The sequence below is a fragment of the Oncorhynchus keta genome, chromosome 17 (genome assembly GCF_023373465.1).
Source record: "Oncorhynchus keta strain PuntledgeMale-10-30-2019 chromosome 17, Oket_V2, whole genome shotgun sequence".
Lineage (NCBI taxonomy): Eukaryota > Metazoa > Chordata > Actinopteri > Salmoniformes > Salmonidae > Oncorhynchus > Oncorhynchus keta.
The window spans coordinates 24,106,913-24,127,497 of record NC_068437.1 but is presented as its reverse complement, the minus strand read 5'-3'; the positions used below and the strand labels follow the sequence as shown (position 1 = coordinate 24,127,497).

The 20,585-nt window shown below is 40.7% G+C and overlaps 1 protein-coding gene across 6 annotated transcripts in view; it reads left to right on the top strand.

Moving 5' to 3' along the window:
- Positions 1 to 5,968: 5,968 nt before the first annotated feature.
- The window catches only part of LOC118396667 (transcriptional repressor CTCF-like), a 28,662-nt gene continuing 14,045 nt past the window's right edge, over positions 5,969 to 20,585 (top strand). Inside the window, exons 1-3 of one of the 6 annotated variants that reach the window (XM_035790995.2) lie at positions 18,178 to 18,455; positions 19,673 to 19,766; positions 19,979 to 20,479. In XM_035790995.2, the coding sequence (XP_035646888.1) occupies positions 19,740 to 19,766; positions 19,979 to 20,479 (528 nt within the window). In that variant the 5' untranslated portion in view covers positions 18,178 to 18,455; positions 19,673 to 19,739. The other 5 variants (XM_035790993.2, XM_035790994.2, XM_035790997.2 and 2 more) reach the window with 5 other exon arrangements.

Below are 20,585 nucleotides of genomic sequence, written 5' to 3'. Positions count from 1 at the left end.
AATATACACTCATATTGCACAACCTCTAGTTATGTCTTTTCTATATTGTTGTACATTAATATTATTTTGACAATTAGGGGGTTCAGTCCAGTGTTGTGTTTACCATTTTCTTTCATATTTATCCATAATAATGACTTATTTTCCCAGTTTTTTATTTTTCTACAGTATTTAACAGTGGTGCACAATAGGAGAGAGACAGATAATATCTCCTTTCGTCGTTAATATCAACCATAAAGTAAAAGGGCAAAGTACGAGAGTCATGCTATTAATTATCCAAAGCAGGGATGGAGAGTGAGTTGGTGAGGTAGGCTGCAGTGGGTTTGCTGGTCAATACATATACTGAACATGTAACCACAGTAATGGTGGCCAGTAAATCAATGAATAAAAATGTAATATTGACAAATTAAACAGAAATTGTACACCTTTAATCTTTTCCAACATGTCAACAGACACTTAACTTCAAATAAGTATGAAACATTTCACAGTGTTAACTTCCTCTTTATCCCTGGTTGATGTACATGTCAGAGCCTCTTCAGTGTGGATGGGGTACAGCATACATTAACCCTGGTTGATGTACATGTCAGAGCCTCTTCAGTTTGGATGGGGTACAGCATACATTAACCCTGGTTGATGTACATGTCAGAGCCTCTTCAGTGTGGATGGGGTACAGCATACATTAACCCTGGTTGATGTACATGTCAGAGCCTCTTCAGTGTGGATGGGGTATAGCATACGTTTTCAACAACAACCGACTGCACTTCCAGTTTGTGTTCTTTACTCTGTTGAACTCTTGTGTCTTCATTCCTGAGCACAGCACATGGAACCACCGTTGGAACGCAAAACATTCAATCTAAAACATACAAAGTAAAACACGTTATAAATCATATCAAATATCAATGTAGTATGTCGAATGACGAATTAGCCATCGATTGTGTTATATCATAAATTGTCTGTTATCAAAAGATTATAAACATGTTAAATTAAGTTACTAACCCAGTCAGTCTTTGGGCAACATCCAGGTTCTTTATCAGTGGCACACAAGCAGTTGTTGGCTTTGTTGAACTCAGAAATCATTGGCATGATCTGAACATATGGCTGTCCGACACAACTACATAAAAATAAAGAATTGACATTTACTCTGAATTAAATGTCATTTCATACCAGACATTTTTAGTATATCCTCAGCCATTTCTTTTCGCAGTTGCTCCATGTGTTTTTGAGGTTTCATATCAATTTGGGAGGGCATGTTGGGGAAGTTCTGTGCAACTTCGTTGGCCATCTACACCAAAGAATAAAATATAATTTTTGACCTAATTTTCACATAACAGCTAACCATTCATTATTGAAAATATAACTACCAAACCTGCATTACAAAGACCCCACAGCTGAAGGTGTCCTGCTGCATGGTGGGAGTTATTTCCCCTCCTTTACACTTTATGTCCACACAGTCGCCTTTTCCATGGCAGGATCTTCTCATTTTGAAGTATTCTCTTTTTTTTATGTAAAAATAATGGAATTCTGATTAGTTATAGGCAAATTAATACACAAGCCAAATGTGTATGCTGTTTTCCTTATCACTATAATCTAGTAGTAATTTAGTAATAAAGGTAATTTCCTTAATGCCCCATTCTACACACACAGCCTAAATTATAGTCACTGAACCATTTACAGGACAATAATAAAAGTAGCATATAGGATCCAACCCTATCACAGAGTGAATGAATGTAAAGCGTTTATAGACTTTAAGAAAAAAATATTAAGTGACAGTTTCATCAGTACGTGCTTAAAGAAAGTCATATCACAAAGATCACAGATGACAGTGCCCACCAAATCTATGACAATAGAGAATGAATTGTAAGCACCATAGTGTGTTTGTCAAAATAATATCTTAAAATGTCAGTTGTTGACCATAATACTTCTATTTGCAATAGCAATTTATGATATATGCAGTTGAGGAATATTCCATGTACCAACACTACATGTAGGACGGACATAAGACATTCCCACATACAGTATTTTAAAATTTTATTTTATTTTTTATTTCACCTTTATTCAACCAGGTAAGCCAGTTGAGAATAAGTTCTCATTTACAACTGCGACCTGGCCAAGATAAAGCAGAGCAGTGTGACATAAACAACAACACATAATTACAAATGGAATAAACAAACATACAGTCAATAACACAATAGAAAAGTCTATATACAGTGTGTGCAAATTAAGTAAGATTAGGGAGGTAAGCCAATAAACAGGCTGTTGTGGCGAAATAATTTCAATTTCACAAATAAACACTGGAGTGATAGATGTGCAGAAGATGAATGTGCAAGTAGAGATACTGGGGTGCAAAGGAGCAAAAATATATATATATATAAATAAAATAAATAACAATATGGGGATGAGGTAGTTGGATGGACTATTTAAAGATGGGCTATGTACAGGTGGAATGATCTGTAAGCTGCTCTGATAGCTGATGCTTAAAGACAGTGAGGGAGATATGAGTCTCCAGCTTCAATGATTTTTGCAATTCGTTCCAGTCATTGGCAGCAGAGAACTGGAATGAAAGGCGGCCAACAGAGGAATTGGTTTTGGGGGTGACCAGTGAAATATACCTGCTGGAGCGAGTGCTAGGGGTGGGTGCTGCTATGGTGACCAGTGAGCTGAGATAATGCGGGGCTTTACTTAGCAAATACTTATAGATGACCTGGAGCCAGTGGGTTTGGCAATGAATATGAAGCGAGGGCCAGCCAACGAGAGCATACAGGTCTCAGTGGTGGGTAATATATGGGGCTTTGGTGTCAAAATGGATGGCACTGTGATAGACTGCATCCAATTTGCTGAGTAGAGTGTTGTAGGCTATTTTGTAAATGACAATCCCGAAGTCAAGGATCGGTAGGATAGTCAGTTTTACGAGGGTATGTTTGGCAGCATGAGTGAAGGATGCTTTGTTGCGATATAGGAAGCCGATTATAGATTTAATTTTGGATTGGAGATGCTTAATATGAGTCTGGAAGGAGAGTTTACAGTCTAACCAGACACCTAGGTATTTGAGGTTGTCCACATATTCAAAGTCAGAACCTTCCAGAGTAGTGATGCTAGGCGTGCGGGCAGGTGCGGACAGCTATCAGTTGAAAAGCATGCATTTAGTTTTACTTGCAGTTGGAGGCCACAGAAGGAGAGTTGTATGGTTAGTTAACACAGTGTCCAAAGAAGGGCCAGAAGTATACAGAATGGTGTTGTCTGCGTAGAAGTGGATCAGAGAATCACCAGCCGCAAGAGCGACATCATTGATCTATACAGAGAAAAGAGTCGACCCGAGAATTGAACCCTGTGGCACCCCCATTGAGACTGCCAGAGGTCCGGACAACAGGCCCTCCGATATGACACACTGAACTCTATCTGAGAAGTAGTTGGTGAACCTGGAGAGGCAGTCTTTTGAGAATCCAAGGGTGTTGAGTCTGCCGATAAGTTCCTAATTTCCCAGAAAAGTTGCATATCGCGGGGGCTATTCGATGTTAATGCAGTACACCACAGGATGTTTTTGTTCTGGTCAAGGGCAGTCAGGTCTGGAGTGAACCAAGGGCTATATCTGTTCCTGGTTCAAACATTTTTGAACGGGGCATACTTATTTAAGATGGTGAGGAAAGCACTTCTGTGCCCACAATCACGTCTGTGAATGTTTTGTTTTTTTGGTTGATTGAAAAACAAGAAAACTTAAGAAAACTTTCAATTGAAAAAAAAAAGTAGAAGCTCGAACTGTTTGAGCACAGACCTGGATAGCATGACAGAACTCTGCAGTAGATTGCAACTCCACCCCCTTTGGCAGTTCTGTCTTGGTGGAAAATGTATACACATACAGTACATAGAGGCACTTTTCAGCTATGACTTTACCACTCAGAATCCAGAATGGATATGACAATGTGGCCAGCACAGGATGTAATACACCCTTACAACAATCTACTTTCTGATCTTCTTGACTTCTTATCTGGTAAACTGCTACTGTGTGTCAAGAAAATAGCCCCAATTAGGGGTTAGAGTACTCCAGTAAAAAATGTCTGGTTTAGATTAAAAACTATTGACCTGTGTCCCCGTTCATAGGGGCATGAGAGACTCATCACTGGTAGAATTGAGTTGGCACTTTATTGGCCAAAACACCTACAGACCCACAAGGTTGAGGTTACTCATGGACAGTAATTCGTAATTTATTTATTTTTTGCATTGATGCATTGCGTCTTCTAACTGTCCAAGAATAGGAACCAAAGTGTTAGGAAATATTTGTTCCCATAAATACAAAGGAGGATGTCTATCCTCATACCTCTGACACTTTCGTCAGACTGCCAGACTTTGCACCACAGAGACAATCAGGAGAGAATACAAATGGTGCCAATTGAAAGTCAAGGTGTGTGTCTGTGCCTTTTGCATTACCCTCTCTTTACAGAGAACTCCTGTGGTTCAAGTCAAGCGTTACCCTTCCCCTTTCAGTCTGCTCTGCGCATGTCTGAAAGTGACAGGGCCAAGAGTTTTTCACAGTATGTCATGAAAAATAATTACACTTATGAATGCATGTAAAATGCTAGTATGTATTAGATCCAGTACAATGGAATAACGAAGACCTGAATTTGAATGCAGCGTGTTCCGATTCCTCCTTCTCCTTCTGTCCAGCAGGGTCAACCAAAAACACTTGGCCTGATGGTTCATGCAGATACTGGGGAAGCAATATAGAAATGTATTGATCCCTTAAATTATTTTACTCTTAAATTACCCATATCACAACCCTCATACACCATCACAAAAATGTACCTAAATCAATTTTGGAAAAAGGATTTTACTCACAAAAGACGTAGGAATTTATTTCCCCAGTTAGAAATAGTAGGCCATGCATCAAATAATTATTTTCATCAGAAATACCAACCCTCAAATGCACTATTGCAATGTGTAAGTTGTCTGCAGGTGGCTTTTTGTGAATGCACTCAAATATCAAGTCATTATCAGGTTCTGTAAACTGCTTTCTAATACTCAACGTAGAAGGATTTGTCTTAATGTCAGTATATGAAAGTGATGCTATGAAAAGGATTCTTTCACCTTATCAAGCTCACTCTGACTGACAAATCATTGCGTATTACTGTGATTAAAAAGAGCACACAAAACAGTGTTTTTCATGAGGCCTACCTGTGCACCTTCCTTTAAGCATCTCTGTTCGAACACCTCTCCTGTCCTTGATCCATACCACCTACAGCCATTTGCGGATCTTTTCAGTTTGTTATCTTCAAAAAATGTTTTTAACCCCCATGTGAAATGAAGGACTGCAAAGCTTACCGATTTAAGTCTAATAGCATGAGATGAAAGTAGACAAACATCAGAGTGTGAGATATGAAGGTATAGTCAGTGGACATTCTGAACCTTGTTTGAGGTCAGTAGGTCACATGACCAAGGAGCTATTGAAATTCTAAATTTTGAAAAATTCATGTAAAATCATGTGAGATGAAAATGGACAAACTAAAGGGTGTGCAATATAGAAGGGTAGTCAGTGGACATTCTGCACATTGTTTGAGTCAAGTAGGTCACATGACCAAGGAGCTATTGAAATTCTACATTTTGAAAAATTCATGTAAAATCATGTGAGATGAAAATGGACAAACTAAAGGGTGTGCAATATAGAAGGGTTGTCAGTGGATATTCTGGACATTGTTGGAGTCAAGTAGGTCAAATGACCAATGAGCTATTAAAATTTGAATGTAAAAAAGTTTGTATAGGTAGATAACAGGAAATCCGATAGGTTAAAGTACAGGCAGGGAATGGGCAACAACAATCATACATGGGAGGAGTAAATCACAGGAACCACATCACTCTGAAAATCATGTGTCACAAAACAAACAATACCTCACAGTGATGGGGTGCAAAGAACTGAACTAAATAGTGTGTGATAATGACATACAGGTGGTTGAACAGGTGATTAGAATTCAGGTGATTGGGATCTGGAGGTTGAGCTGCGTTGAGGGGATCTACATGTTTGAGAGTGTGAGCTGGAAAGTAAGCTGCGTTCAAGGGATCAGATGTTAAGGTACCCGCTGTATTTAGCCTCATTATTGTTATTTTATTGTGTTACTTTTTGTTTTATTTTTTACTTTATTTTATTTAGTAAATATTTTTTAACACAATTTATTGAACTGCATTTTTGGTTAAGGGCTTGTAAGTATCTTATTTGCATAAGTATTCACACACCTATGTTAGAATCACATTTGGCAGCGATAACAGCTGTGAGTCTTTCTGGGTAAGTCACCAAGAGCTTTGCACACCACGATTGTACAATATTTGCACATTTAGTCTTTTTCAAATTCTTCAAGCTCTTCAAACTCGGCCACTAAGGAACATTCACTCTCTTCTTGGTAAGCGACACCAGTCTATTTGGCCTTGTTTTGGGTAATGGTCCTGATGAAAGGTGAATTAATCTCTGTTTTGTGGAAAGCAGACTGAACCAGGTTTCCCTCTGGGATTTAGCCTGTGCTTAGCTCCATTCCGTTTCTTTTTTATCCTGAACAACTCCCCAGTCCTTAATGATTACAAGCATACCCATAACATGATGCAGCTATCACTAAGCTTGACAATATGGAGAGTGGTACTCAGTAATGTGATGTATTGGATTTGCACCAAACATAACACTTTGTATTCAGGACAAAAGTTACTTGTTGCAAACATGCATGTTTTGTAATATTTTTATTCTGCACAGACGTCCTTCTTTTCACACTTAGGTTAATATTGTGGAGTAACTACAATGCTGTTGATCCATCCTCAGTTGTCTATCACAGCCATTCAACTCTGCCACTTTTTAAAGTCACCATTGGCTTCATAGTGGAATTCCTGAGTGGTTTCCTTCCTCTCCGGTAACTGAGTTAAGACAGATGTATGTATCTTTGTATTGACTGGGTGTATTGATACACCATCCAAAGTCTAATTAATAACTTCCCAATGCACAAAGGGATAATCAATGTATTTTTTATAACCACATTTTTAAATCTGAACTTCATCCACAATGTTATATTCCATTGTGTTGCTACTTGAGCGTTACCTCTCTGTCCGTTCTAGCAGCAGGCTACATGGAGAATGGAACAGCTGGATGGGGGAACAGCTCGAGCTGCACAAAATGGAATATAATGTTCTGAATTACATAATTTCATGTGTATCACATCTAAAGACCAGCATCACTATACTGAGCATTTCATTTCATTTGTTCATGTTTTTTCAGAGCCAACAAGGATGAGGAAGTAAATCGCTGGTTACATAGAGAAAATAATAAAGATTGTAAAAAAAAGCTCACTTCTCCCTAAGACAAGTAAAGTCCCTTTCGACTATTTTCTAGTTTCAGTTATGATCCAATTAATAGTCTGGTTAAATCTGTCTTGACTAACCACAAACCATATGAACATGTTCAACAATATCCCTAATAGTGAGAACAACTCCACATACTTTTTTGCTATATCTGGTTTAAAGGGTAGGTAGCATAAACGTCATGTATGGATTTGCATTAGTATACACATCGAAAGCCTCAAAGTAAAGTTACACCTCGCTTGTATTTTTTTCTGAGTTATTACATAAAACCGATCAGAATTCAGAAGAAAGTAATTGGAAAATGTTTTTCCCGGAGGTTCATGTACTATGGAGGTCCCGGCAAGCCAGCCTATTCCCAATAATGTAAACTTGAACAGAAATAACTTCAAATGTATAACTTAAAGTTGTTTGCACTCGCATCTACTGGTTTCAATAAAAATGTCAGGCAACTTACAAGCAAACACTTTATGAATGTAATGTTCCATATCAACTTGCTAGGTTGCTAACCCTATTAACCTGCTAACGATAGCCCTATTAGCCTGCTAATGTTAGCCCTAGCAGCCTCCTAATGTTACATTAGCTCTACACAAGTCAGCAAGTTGCTATCAACACCTAGCTTACAGATACATTAAAGTAAACAAAGTTTTGGGAATGCATAACCAGTTATCAAATAATGTTAGCTATATGCAGTTATGTTAGCCAGTCAGCTAACATTTTCTATTTAGCTAACTAGCTATTAGCCTTCTCAGCAAGCTAGAGCCCAACCACTGTAGACCAGCTAGAACACAACTAAAACATAACCACAGATCAAAGCAAAGAGAGAGCAGAGACTTACAGATGGATGTCTAGGGCACATCCCATGGTAAAACTTAAAGCTTAGTTCGCTACCAAAGCCAGGGGGAGACAGGCACTTCACCAGCCGATGGAGAGTCAGGATAATCCAAAATAGATAGATTCAAGATGTCCGTCAGCTAGCGCACTTGCACTACTGTAAGTCAAGGTGGAATAAGTTACAAAACTCCCGTAGCCTACTTCACAGAGAACATACCGAAAAGTTGTAAAAAAATAAATAAACTGAGAACAGACGAGGTCCTACATAATCAGAGCAAGTAGGTATGATTTTCTCTTTAGTTTTGAGCCCACAGTAAGAAGGCAGCAGAGCCTGTCGTGCTAAGCGGTTCCAACTAGATAACACAGCTACAAATTCTGTGAAGAGCAAAGCTCCTCCTTCATACTTCCTGTGATTGGTGGATTGTAGCTCACCACCACCAACACTTGATCTGGAATGTAATTACATGCTAGCATGGTTAGTGGCTAAAATTAGCCAGCTTGTGCTAGCTACCCAGCTAGCATACAAACTCGGTAGTACAGAGTAGATCCTCCATATGACGTTGAGAAATTGTGCATTGTGGGTAGTTTAGAAGCTATCTGGAAATAAGGTAATAAATATGTAATAACCCCTAAACATAACTATGTACTTATCATGACTACAACTAAGTTACTAAGTATTTGACCACACTGTGTTGTTACATTGGTGAGCAAAAAGTAATGCTTCCTACTCCTTACAGCACAGGTGTCAAACTCAGTTCACAAAGGGTAGAGTGTCTGCAGGTTTTCGGCCTCTCTTGTACTTGATTGATGAATTAAGGTCACCAATTAGTAAGGAACTCCCCACACCTGGTTGTCTAGGGCTTAATTGAAAGGAAAAACAAAAACCTGCAGAAATTAGGCTCTCCTTGACACCCCTGCTTTAAAGCATCATATTTCAGTCTCTGTTTTAATTGTAAACTAGTCCCTGACAATTAAATGGAATAACATAAGTGAAATACAATTTGCAGAAAGACACACTGGGAAAAATGTATTTTCAACATAGTATATTAATTTGCAGCCCTAGCAAACTTAACTTTTTGTGTGATCAACTCAGCTATTTGAGTTGCAATTCTGAAGTTAACACAACAATTATTTAAATTTCAGCTCAATTTGAACAAAAGTTATTGGGTTGGTGGAGCATTCCATGTAAACTCAATTTTTTCCCCTCAAATTTCAAGTACGGCCAACTTGGATTTTTAAGCTAGCACATTATAGTATATATAGAAAAGTTGACATGTTAAGCCAAACTGTAGTTGATGTTTTATTTTCTAGTGCCCTTAGATTTGTAAATGCATCTATGTATATTGCCCCAGGGTTTACAAATATTTCATTCCAGCTACACAGCAGCACCTCTTGTGGTGCACATTTATAATTGGGCAACCAAAGTCCCAAAGAAACCATAAAACAGCATTCTGTAAACATTGTGTTGATTTTACTAAGCGATAGCATTTCAGATTTATGGGAAAAACTGTCCAGGGGTGAAAAAATATATTCAAAAGAAATATTCAAAATATTATTATTATTATTATTATTCAATTTAGAATGTGAAGTTTTGTCACACAACACAATGACACAGACTTCTCAAGTTTTGAGAGAGCATGCAATTGGCATGCTGATTGCAGGAATGTCCACCAGAGCTGATGCCAGATAATGTAATTTTAATTTCTCTAGCATAAGCCGCCTCCAACATCATTTAAGAGAATTTGGCAGGACATCCAATCGGCCTCACAATCACAGACCACGTGTATCCACGCCAGCCCAGGACCTCCACAACCGGCTTCTTCAACTGTGGGTTGGTCAGAGACGAGCCACCCTGACAGCTGATGAAACTATGGGTTTGCACAAACTAAGAATATCTGCACAAACGTTCAGAAACTGGGAAGCTCATCTGCCTGCTCATCATCTTCACCAGTGTCTTGACCTTACTGCAGTTTGCTGTCGTAATGGGCCCGACAATGGGCAGGCATAAGCTACGGACAATGAACACATTTGCATTTTATCTATGGCAATTTGAAAGCACAGAGATACCGTGATGAGATTCTCAGGCCCATTGTTGTGCCATTCATCTGTCACCATCACCTCATGTTTCAGCATGATAATGCAGGACCCCATGTTGCAAAGGGTAGTGCATGACCCCATGTTGCAAGGATCTGTACATAATTACTGGAAGCTGAAAATGTCCCAGTTCTTCGAAGGCTTGCATACTCACCAGACATGTCACCCATTGAACATGTTTGGGGTGCTCTGGATCGACGTGTACGAAAGACAGTGTGTTCCAGTTCCCGCCAATATCCAGCAACTTCGCACAGCCATTGGAGTGGGACAACATTCCACAGGCCATAATCAACCGCCTTGATCAACTTTATGCAAAGGAGATGTGTAACGCTGCATTTGGCAAATTGTGGTCACACCAGATAATGACCGTTTTTTTTATCCACGCCCTTACCTTTTTTGTCAAGGTCTCTGTGACCAACAGATGCATATCTCTATTTCCAGTCATGTGAAATCCATAGATTAGGGCCTCATGAATGTATTTCAATTGACTGATTTCCTTATTTGAACTGGAATTTAGTAAAATCTCAGAAATTGTTGTATGCTGCGTTTTATATTTTTGTTCAGTGTACAGTCGTGGCCAAAAGTTTTGAGAATGACACAAATATTAATTTCCACAAAGTTTGCTGCTTCAGTGTCTTTAGATAATTTTGTCAGATGTTACTATGGAATACTGAAGTATAATTACAAGCATTTCATAAATGTCAAAGGCTTTTATTGACAATTAATCAAATCAAATGTATTTATATAGCCCTTTGTACATCAGCTGATATCTCAAAGTGCTGTACAGAAACCCAGCCTAAAACCCCAAACGGAAAAGCAATGCAGGTGTAGAAGCACGGTGGCTAGGAAAAACTCCCTAGAAAGGCCAAAACCTAGGAAGAAACCTAGAGAGGAACCAGGCTATGTGGGGTTGCCAGTCCTCTTCTGGCTGTGCCGGGTGGAGATTATAACAGAACATGGCCAAGATGTTCAAATGTTCATAAATGACCAGCATGGTCCAATAATAATAAGGCAGAACAGTTGAACCTGGAGCAGCAGCACGGCCAGGTGGCCTGGGGACAGCAAGGAGTCATCATGTCAGGTAGTCCTGAGGCGTCGGTCCTAGGGCTCAGGTCCTCCGAGAGAGAGAGAGAAAGAGAGAATTAGAGAGAGCACACTTAAATTCACACAGGACACCGAATAGGACAGGAGAAGTACTCCAGATATAACAAACTGACCCTAGCCCCCCGACACATAAACTACTGCAGCATAAATACTGGAGGCTGAGACAGGAGGGGTCAGGAGACACTGTGGCCTCATCCGAGGACACCCCCGGACAGGGCCAAACAGGAAGGATATAACCCCACCCACTTTGCCAAAGCACAGCCCCCACACCACTAGAGGGATATCTTCAACCACCAACTTACCATCCTGAGACAAGGCCGAGTATAGCCCACAAAGATCTCCGCCACGGCACAACCCAAGGGGGGGGCGCCAACCCAGACAGGAAGATCACATCAGTGACTCAACCCACTCAAGTTACGCACCCCTCCTAGGGACGGTATGAAAGAGCCCCAGCAAGTCAGTGACTCAGCCCCTGTAATAGGGTTAGAGGCAGAGAATCCCAGTGGAAAGAGGGGAACCGGCCAGGCAGAGACAGCAAGGGCGGTTCGTTGCTCCAGAGGCTTTCTGTTCACCTTCCCACTCCTGGGCCAGACTACACTCAATCATATGACCCACTGAAGAGATGATTCTTCAGTAAAGACTTAAAGGTTGAGACCGAGTTTGCGTCTCTTACATGGATAGGCAGACCATTCCATAAAAATGGAGCTCTATAGGAGAAAGCCCTGCCTCCAGCTGTTTGCTTAGAAATTCTAGGGACAATTAGGAGGCCTGCGTCTTGTGACCGTAGCGTACGTGTAGGTATGTACGGCAGGACCAAATCAGAGAGATAGGTAGGAGCAAGCCCATGTAATGCTTTGTAGGTTAGCAGTAAAACCTTGAAATCAGCCCTTGCCTTGACAGGAAGCCAGTGTAGGGAGGCTAGCACTGGAGTAATATGATCAAATGTTTTGGTTCTAGTCAGAATTCTAGCAGCCGTATTTAGCACTAACTGTAGTCTATTTAGTGCTTTATCCGGGTAGCCGGAAAGTAGAGCATTGCAATAGTCTAACCTAGAAGTGACAAAAGCATGGATTAATTTTTCTGCATCAAGTTTCTGATTTTTGCAATGTTACGTAGATGGAAAAAAGCTGTCCTTGAAATGGTCTTGATATGTTCTTCAAAAGAGAGATCAGAGTCCAGAGTAACGCCAAGGTCCTTCACAGTTTTATTTGAGACGACTGTACAACCATTAAGATTAATTGTCAGATTCAACAGAATATCTATTTGTTTCTTGGGACCTAGAACAAGCATCTCTGTTTTGTCCGAGCTTAAAAGTAGAACGTTTGCAGCCATCCACTTCCTTATGTCTGAAACACATGCTTCTAGCGAGGGCAATTTTGGGGCTTCACCGTGTTTCATTGAAATGTACAGCTGTGTGTCATCCGCATAGCAGTGAAAGTTAACATTATGTTTTCGAATGACATCCCCCAAGAGGTCAAATATATAGTGAAAACAATAGTGGTCCTAAAACGGAACCTTGAGGAACACCTACATTTACAGTTGATTTGTCAGAGGACAAACCATTCACAGAGACAAACTGCTATCTTTCCGACAGATAAGATCTAAACCAGGCCAGAACTTGTCCGTGTAGACCAATTTGGGTTTCCAATCTCTCCAAAAAAATGTGGTGATCGATGGTATCAAAAGCAGCACTAAGGTCTAGGAGCATGAGGACAGATGCAGAGCCTCGGTCTGATGCCATTAAAAGGTCATTTGATTTGATTTGATTTGTCAGAATATGTGGGTTTTTGTTTGTCCACCCACCTCTTGAGGATTGACCACAAGTTCTCAATGGGATTAAGGTCTGGGGAGCTTCCTGACCATGGACCCAAAATATCGATGTTTTGTTCCCCGAGCCACTTAGTTATCACTTTTGCCTTATGGCAAGGTGATCCATCATGCTGGAAAAGGCATTGTTCGTCACCAAACTGTTCCTGGATGTTTGGGAGATGTTGCTCTCGGAGGATGTGTTGGTACCATTCTTTCTTCATGGCTGTGTTCTTAGGCAAAATTATGAGTGAGCCAACTCCCTTGGCTGAGAAGCAACCCCACACATGAATGGTTTCAGAACGCTTTACTGTTGGCATGACACAAGGACTGATGGTAGCACCTTCTCCGGACAAGCTTTTTTCCGGATGCCCCACAAAATTGGAAAGGGGATTCATTAGAGAAAATGACTTTACCCCAGTCCTCAGCCAGTCCAATCCCTGTACTTTTTGCAGAATATCAGTCTGTCCCTGATGTTTGTCTTGGAGAGAATTGGCTTATTTGCTGCCCTTCTTGACACCAGGCCATCCTCCAAATGTCTTCACCTCACTGTGCGCGCAGATGCACTCACACCTACCTGCTGCCATTCCTGAGCAAGCTCTGTACTGGTGGTGCCCCGATCCCGCAACTGAATCAACTTTAGGAGACGGTCCTGGCGCTTGCTGGACTTTCTTGGGCGCCCTGAAGCCTTCTTCGTAACAATTTAACCGCTCTCCTTGAAGTTCTTGATAATCCGTTAAATGATTGATTTAGGTGCAATCTTACTGGCAGCAATATCCTTGCCTGTGAAGCCCTTTTTGTGCAAAGCAATGATGACAGCACATGTTTCCTTGCAAGTAACCATGGTAGACAGAGGAAGAACAATGATTCCAAGCACCACCCTCTTTTGAAGCTTCCAGTCTGTTATTCGAACTCAATCAGCATGACAGAGTGATCTCCTGCCTTATCCTCGTCAACACTCACACCTGTGTTAATGAGAGAATCACTGACATGATGTCAGCTGGTCCTTTTGTGGCAGGGCTGAAATGTAGTGGAAATGTATTTTGGGGATTCGGTTAATTTGCAATTAGTTGCAATTCACCTGATCACTCTTCATAACATTCTGGAGTATATGCAAATTGCCATCATACAAACTGAAGCAGCAGACTGTGAAAATTAATATTTGTGTCATTCTCAAAACTTTTGGCCACAACTGTACATACGAGTAAGGGGACCAGCACCTAAGATATCGGGCCCATAACCATGCGTTCCTGCTTTGCAGCGAGCTGACTACCTCTAAGACCTCAGCCTCAGAGATTGGTTGTCATAGAGATTCTCTATGTTTCTTATCAAAGAGAGTTGCCTGGTTTTCTCCCAAGTCTGCACACAGTAGAAGTAGTCAAACCTGGAGTATTAGAAAAAAATGTAATCAGTTTAGCGAGATAATCTTGGCAACACTCATTTAAGAGCCTTGTAAAGCATATATCAAAAGCATGTGTGGTAAATTAATCTTTAAGAATTCTGAACATTATCACAAGGATAAGTCTGCTTATTCAAGTGAATGATATTTGTAAAGGACAAATCATTGCTCACAAAAAACAAAACAATTTAAGACACAACACACAACATTTAGTGCAAACACAAACCCACAGGTACGTGATACTGAAAGAAGTTCAACCAAAAGAGCGCAGTCTATCTCGAGAATGTCAATAAACTCCCCTTCCAAGCTCCCTAACCACATATACACTGAGTGTACACCTGCTCTTTCCATGACATAGACTGACTAGATGAATTAAGCTGAAAGCTATGATCCCTTTTTGGTATCGTGTTAAATCCACTTCGATCAGTGTAGATGAAAGGGAGGAGGCAGGTTAAAGAATGATTTTGAAAGCCTTGAGACAATTGATACATGGATTGTGTTTGTGTGCCATTCAGAGGGTGAATGGGCAAGACAAAAGATGTACGTGCCTTTGAATGGGGTACGGTAGAAGGTGCCAGGCGCACCGGTTTGAGAGTGTCAAGAACTGCAACGTTTTTCATTTTCAACATTTTACCGTATGTATAAAGATTGGTCAACCACCCAAAGGACATCCAGCAAACTTGAAACAACTGTGGGAAGCATTGGATTCAACATGGAATGCTTTTGACACCTTGTAGAGTCCATGCCCTGACAAATTGAGACTGTTCTGAGGGCAAAAGGGGGTGCAACTCAATATTAGGATGGTGTTCCTAATGTTTTGTACACTCAATGTTTACAGTACCAGTCAAAGGTTTGGACACACCTACTCATTCAATGGTTTTACTTCATTTTTTACTATTTTCTAAATTGTAGAATAATAGTGAAGACATCACAACTATGAAATAACACATATGGAGTAATTTAGTAACCAAAAAAGTGTTAAATAAAGATGATTCAAAGTAGCCTTGATAACAGCTTTGCACATGCTTGGCATTCTCTCAACCAGCATAACCTGGAACGCTTTTCCAACAGTCTTGAAGGAGTTCCCACATGTGCGGAGCACTTGTTGGCTGCTTCTCCTTCACTCTGCGATCTATCCCATACCATCTCAATTGGGTTGAAGTAGGGTGATTGTGGAGGCCAGGTCATCTGATGCAGCACTCCATCACTCTTCTTCTTGGTCAAATAGCCCTTACACAGCCTGGAGGTGTGTTGGGTCATTGTCCTGATGAAAAACAAATGATAGTCCCACTAAGTGCAAACCAGATGGGATGGCGTATCACTGCAGAATGATGTGGTAGCCATGCTGGTTAAGTGTGCCTTGAATTCTAAATAAATCACTGACAGTGCCACCAGCAAAGCACCCCCACACCAAGACAGAGCGGTTGGAAACAAAAATCTCATATTTGAACTCATCAGACCAAAGGACATATTTCCACTGGTCTAATGTCCATTGCTCATGTTTCTTGGCCCAAGCAAGTCTCTTTTTCTTATTGGTGTTCTTTAGTAGTGGTTTCTTTGCAGCAATTCGACCATGAAGGCCTGATTTACGTAGTCTCCCCTGAACAGCTGATGTTGAGATGTGTCTGTTACTTGAACTCTGAAGCATTTATTTGGGCTGCAATTTCTGAGGCTGGTAACTCTAATGAACTTATCCTCTGCAGTAGAGCTAACTCTGGGTCTTCCTTTCCTGTAGCGGTCCTCATGAGAGCCAGTTTCGTCATAGCGCTTGGTGGTTTTTGCAACTGTACTTGATGAAACTTTCAAAGTTCTTGAAATGTTCCGGATTGACTGACCTTCATGTCTTAAAGTAATGATGTCCTGTCATTTGTCTTTGCTTGTTTGAGCTGTTCTTGCCATAGTTTGGACTTGGTATTTTACCAAGGCTATCGTCTGTATACCACCCCTACTTTGTCACAACACAACTTTTTGCCTCAAACACATTAAGGAAAGAAATTCCACAAATTACCTTTAACAAGGAACACCTGTTAATGGAAATGCATTCCAGGTGACTACCTCATGAATCTGGTTGAGAGAATGTCAAGAGCGTGTAAAGCTGTCATTAAGACAAAGGGTGGCTACTTTGAAGAACCTCAAATATAAAATATATTTTGATTTGTTTAACACATTTTTGGGTTACTACATGGTTCCATGTGTTATTTCATAGTTTTAATGTCTTCACTATTATTCTACAATGTAGAAAATAGTCAAATAAAGAAAAACCCTTGAATGAGTAGGTGTGTCCAAACCTTTGACTGGTATTGTATATACTTCATTATTTTCATGCACCGTTTTCTGAATTGTTAAAAATCTGAGTTATACCAATCAAATAATTTCCCCAGAGGTGGTGAAGGGGGCCATCCTCCTGCGGGAGCCCCCTCACTTAAATGCACTTTTGATCTGCTGTATTTGTAATGAAGCTGGTTTTCTGATGGTCTGTGTGGAGAATGTCAGCGTGTGGAAGGAGTAATGAAGTAAATCATGGGGGTGGAAGGGATTTGGTTGTTCCTCAGGAGATGATGGTGGTGCAGTTCCACACTCTAGGACCACAGTCTGATGAGGAGCTTGTTGCCATGCCGGCCAGGAAGAAGTCGTCTGGAAAAACATTTATTACAGTGCCATCATTCCATACTATCATTCTATGATTCCTGGGAATATTTATTCCACTGGAATTGTACACATTATGTAGTTGAATTGTAATTCAGTTGGCATTGTTAAAACAATCTAAGTCAATTAATATTTGGTTTGAGTGCTGATACCTCAATAAGTCACCATTCACTTCCTGAGACTTGCCACTAGGTGATATAACTGAAGATGATTTCAGCTGTATGGGTGGTGGAGTTCTTTTTTATTATCATTATTATTGAAAACTTAAAACTGTGATGGACTTGCCTTTTTGGAGTAGAAAAATTCTCACTGAAACAGACAACCAAACTGCTTGTACTGGCCACCTGCTGGCCATATAGAGTGGAATCAGGGTGTGATGAGAACGGGCATTCACTGTACATTATTACGTTTTCAGATTGATCTGTTTTATTATATAGCACTTCAAAATAACAATGGACTTCAGTGGATTCTTCAATTTATAAGTGGCTCAAGTTACAGTGGAGCGAGGTTTAATTAGACTTGAGATGAAATACTGTAAGAATGAATAGATACAGTGCTAATAGAAACAAAGTATATTTATTTACCTTTGACTGCAGCTTTAAAATATATATATTTGTTATATTGTCTGGCAAATATCATGTCTGGCATCAAATGTGATACAAACTATATATTGTAACCTTGGTGTTTGGCACGGGGTAAACATACTTAAATGATTGTTCAAACTGATAGAAAAATCTGGAAATTATTGATGACAAAATTGAATGGCTCAATGAAATGTATAGGTTTTTAATAATTTTGGTACAACTACACATTTGGAGTATTTATTATAGGCCTGTTGGATAAATATAGAATACAGCCTGTGACAACCGCTTTTAACTGCCTGTGAAGATCATAAAACAGACATTGACATTCGTATGAAGTTAAAAATTAAATCAGATTTATGACAAATAACCTCATAAATGATATATTCATTACGGTGTACTGTATTTCAAAAGTAGCGCCCCACATGGCCAATCCCCATAATTCAATGTTGAGAACGGTTTACACCCACCCTGTCGCCACCGCCCCCCTTCAATGCACAGGCGCACTAACTTTCACAAGGCCGCCATTTTGTGCGGAGCCCACTCTGCAAAAGCGTGAGAGGATTAAAACCGCAGGAGAAGAAGGGCGCAATTCTCAGCCATCTCGATCTGATTGAAAAACATACTCTGGGCTTTCTGTCGAATTCAGCGAGGAATTAAACGACGAAGAGCAGGTAAAGTAACAGTACTTTTCAGGAAAGGGGGCAGTTTTGCAGGAGCTTTAATCGGCCTCTAGGTGTCACGATGGGGCTCCCGGTCCAGGCGGTAGACGGGGGTGTTTGTCTCCCTCTATCGTTATCGAACATTCAGCAAAAAAAAAACATTATAACCCAGAAGTTCAACGAAATGTCTCATTAACGAGTATTTTTAGAGCTATATTAGTTTGCACTTTGGCATGGCTCGATCATTAAATACTTCAACGTGTTGGTTTAGTGTTTAGGCCAGGCGTCCATTTTATTTTTCTTCTTTGTGCCAAGATAGAAACTCGCGGCTGCATATGAAGTCAGCGAGCGACAGATTGTAGCTCAGTACACGGAATTTACTAAATCTCACAAGCATAATCTAACTATTTAGACCCCTATCTACACAACGTTAGTTTTGTTAGCTAGTAAAGCCATCAATCGAAATTAGCTATAATTTACAAGATCGGTTTACTGTCAATATTGCCCCACCTTGATAACGGCCTTCGCAAAAGCTAACGTTAGTAACCCCTTCCGTTGATCAAACTAACTTTCTAATTAGCTAGTTAACGTTCACTGTTTTAATATTACACCACATTAACTATAACTTCTAGCGTTAGCTGACAATCGTTTTGAAATGGTAAGGTCCTAGATGCAAAGACTTCACAATTTAGCAGACGCTATTTCTCTAGCAATATAAAAGTTAGCTGGCTTGGCTTGTTGCGCAGACCGAATTCAAACAAGGAAGATGCATAACGTAAATGTCTCCGGTAGTCATTAATGCGAGCGTTTCCACTAGTACGACGTCTTCCTCCGGCCTCAAATTAATGCCACTTATCTAAAAAAAATAATCTAAATGCCTCTGCTGCAGTTCGTCTTCCATCCAGTGTCCGCTGTCTGATTCAAAGCCTACATTGAGCTACAACGGCACTAACGTAAGCGGACTAGAATGGACAAAAACAGGGTAGAGCTCCCTCTACAACCCGGCTGGTAGCGGTACAAAAACATGACTACCTATGTGACTTCATGTCCACTATCAAAACGCTGGCCATGTTCACTGTGAATGAATGTCACATCATACTTGTAGGTTGTTTTTGATAATACCATGTCAGCCACATTTGCTAGACTGGCTTAACTAGCTACTGATGTGTCTGCATTCAATACATGCAGTAGGTTTATGTAGACGTTCAACTTGTTTGTCTTCCCCACAGGTTGAGTGTCAGGTAACAGTCAGGAGTGTTGAGTGAGAAATTGAGCAAGCCAAGCAGATCTAGAAAGATGAAGATGTATTCCTTTCTAGTGCAGGTAACAATTTAGAAAGCTGGGGAAGTTGCATTATCTTTGAGATCTTGCCTGAACTGAACACAGTATGCCATTTTCAGTCTGTTAGGCCTTGCTAGATTGATTTTTTTTGATCATACGTCCTGGTACACTTTCAACATTTATTAATAAATGGTTATGCGTTAAGATTACATTTTTAGATTGTGTGCTGATTGGTTTTGGGGCGATTCTCTCAGTTGTTACCGATGGACGGAGGACCAACAGATGTTGTGGTTGAGGCCAAGGACTTCACCTATGAGGGGGAGGAGGTGGTGGCAGACCTGCTCCAGCAAGCAGCAGAAGGGGTGATGGACCAGCAGCCAGAGGGAGTTGCTGGTTTGGATACCCAGCAGCTGGTGGAGGGAGTCAATGTGGAGATGATGGTAATGGACTCCCTGGACCCGGCCCTGCTGCAGTTGAAGACTGAGGTGATGGACGCCCCTGTGGCTACAGCCCATGAGGCCACGGTCACCACGGTGGATGAGACCCAGATCATCACTCTGCAGGTTGTCAACATGGATGAGCAGCAGCTGGGAGGCCTCGGGGAGCTACAGCTGGTCCAGGTCCCTGTCTCTGCTGTCCCTGTCACCCAGGCCACTGTAGAGGCGCTACAGGGTACCTTCGTGGACACCACGGCCATGCCCAAAGACGGAAACCCTGTTATCTGCCACACCCTGCCCCTGCCAGAGGGATTCCAGGTAAGAGATACTGCACTTCATGACTAAATATTACATTAATTCAGGACTAATAGGAGCATATTTCACTATGGGTGTACAACACTGTTTTGTACCACAGGTGCCTATC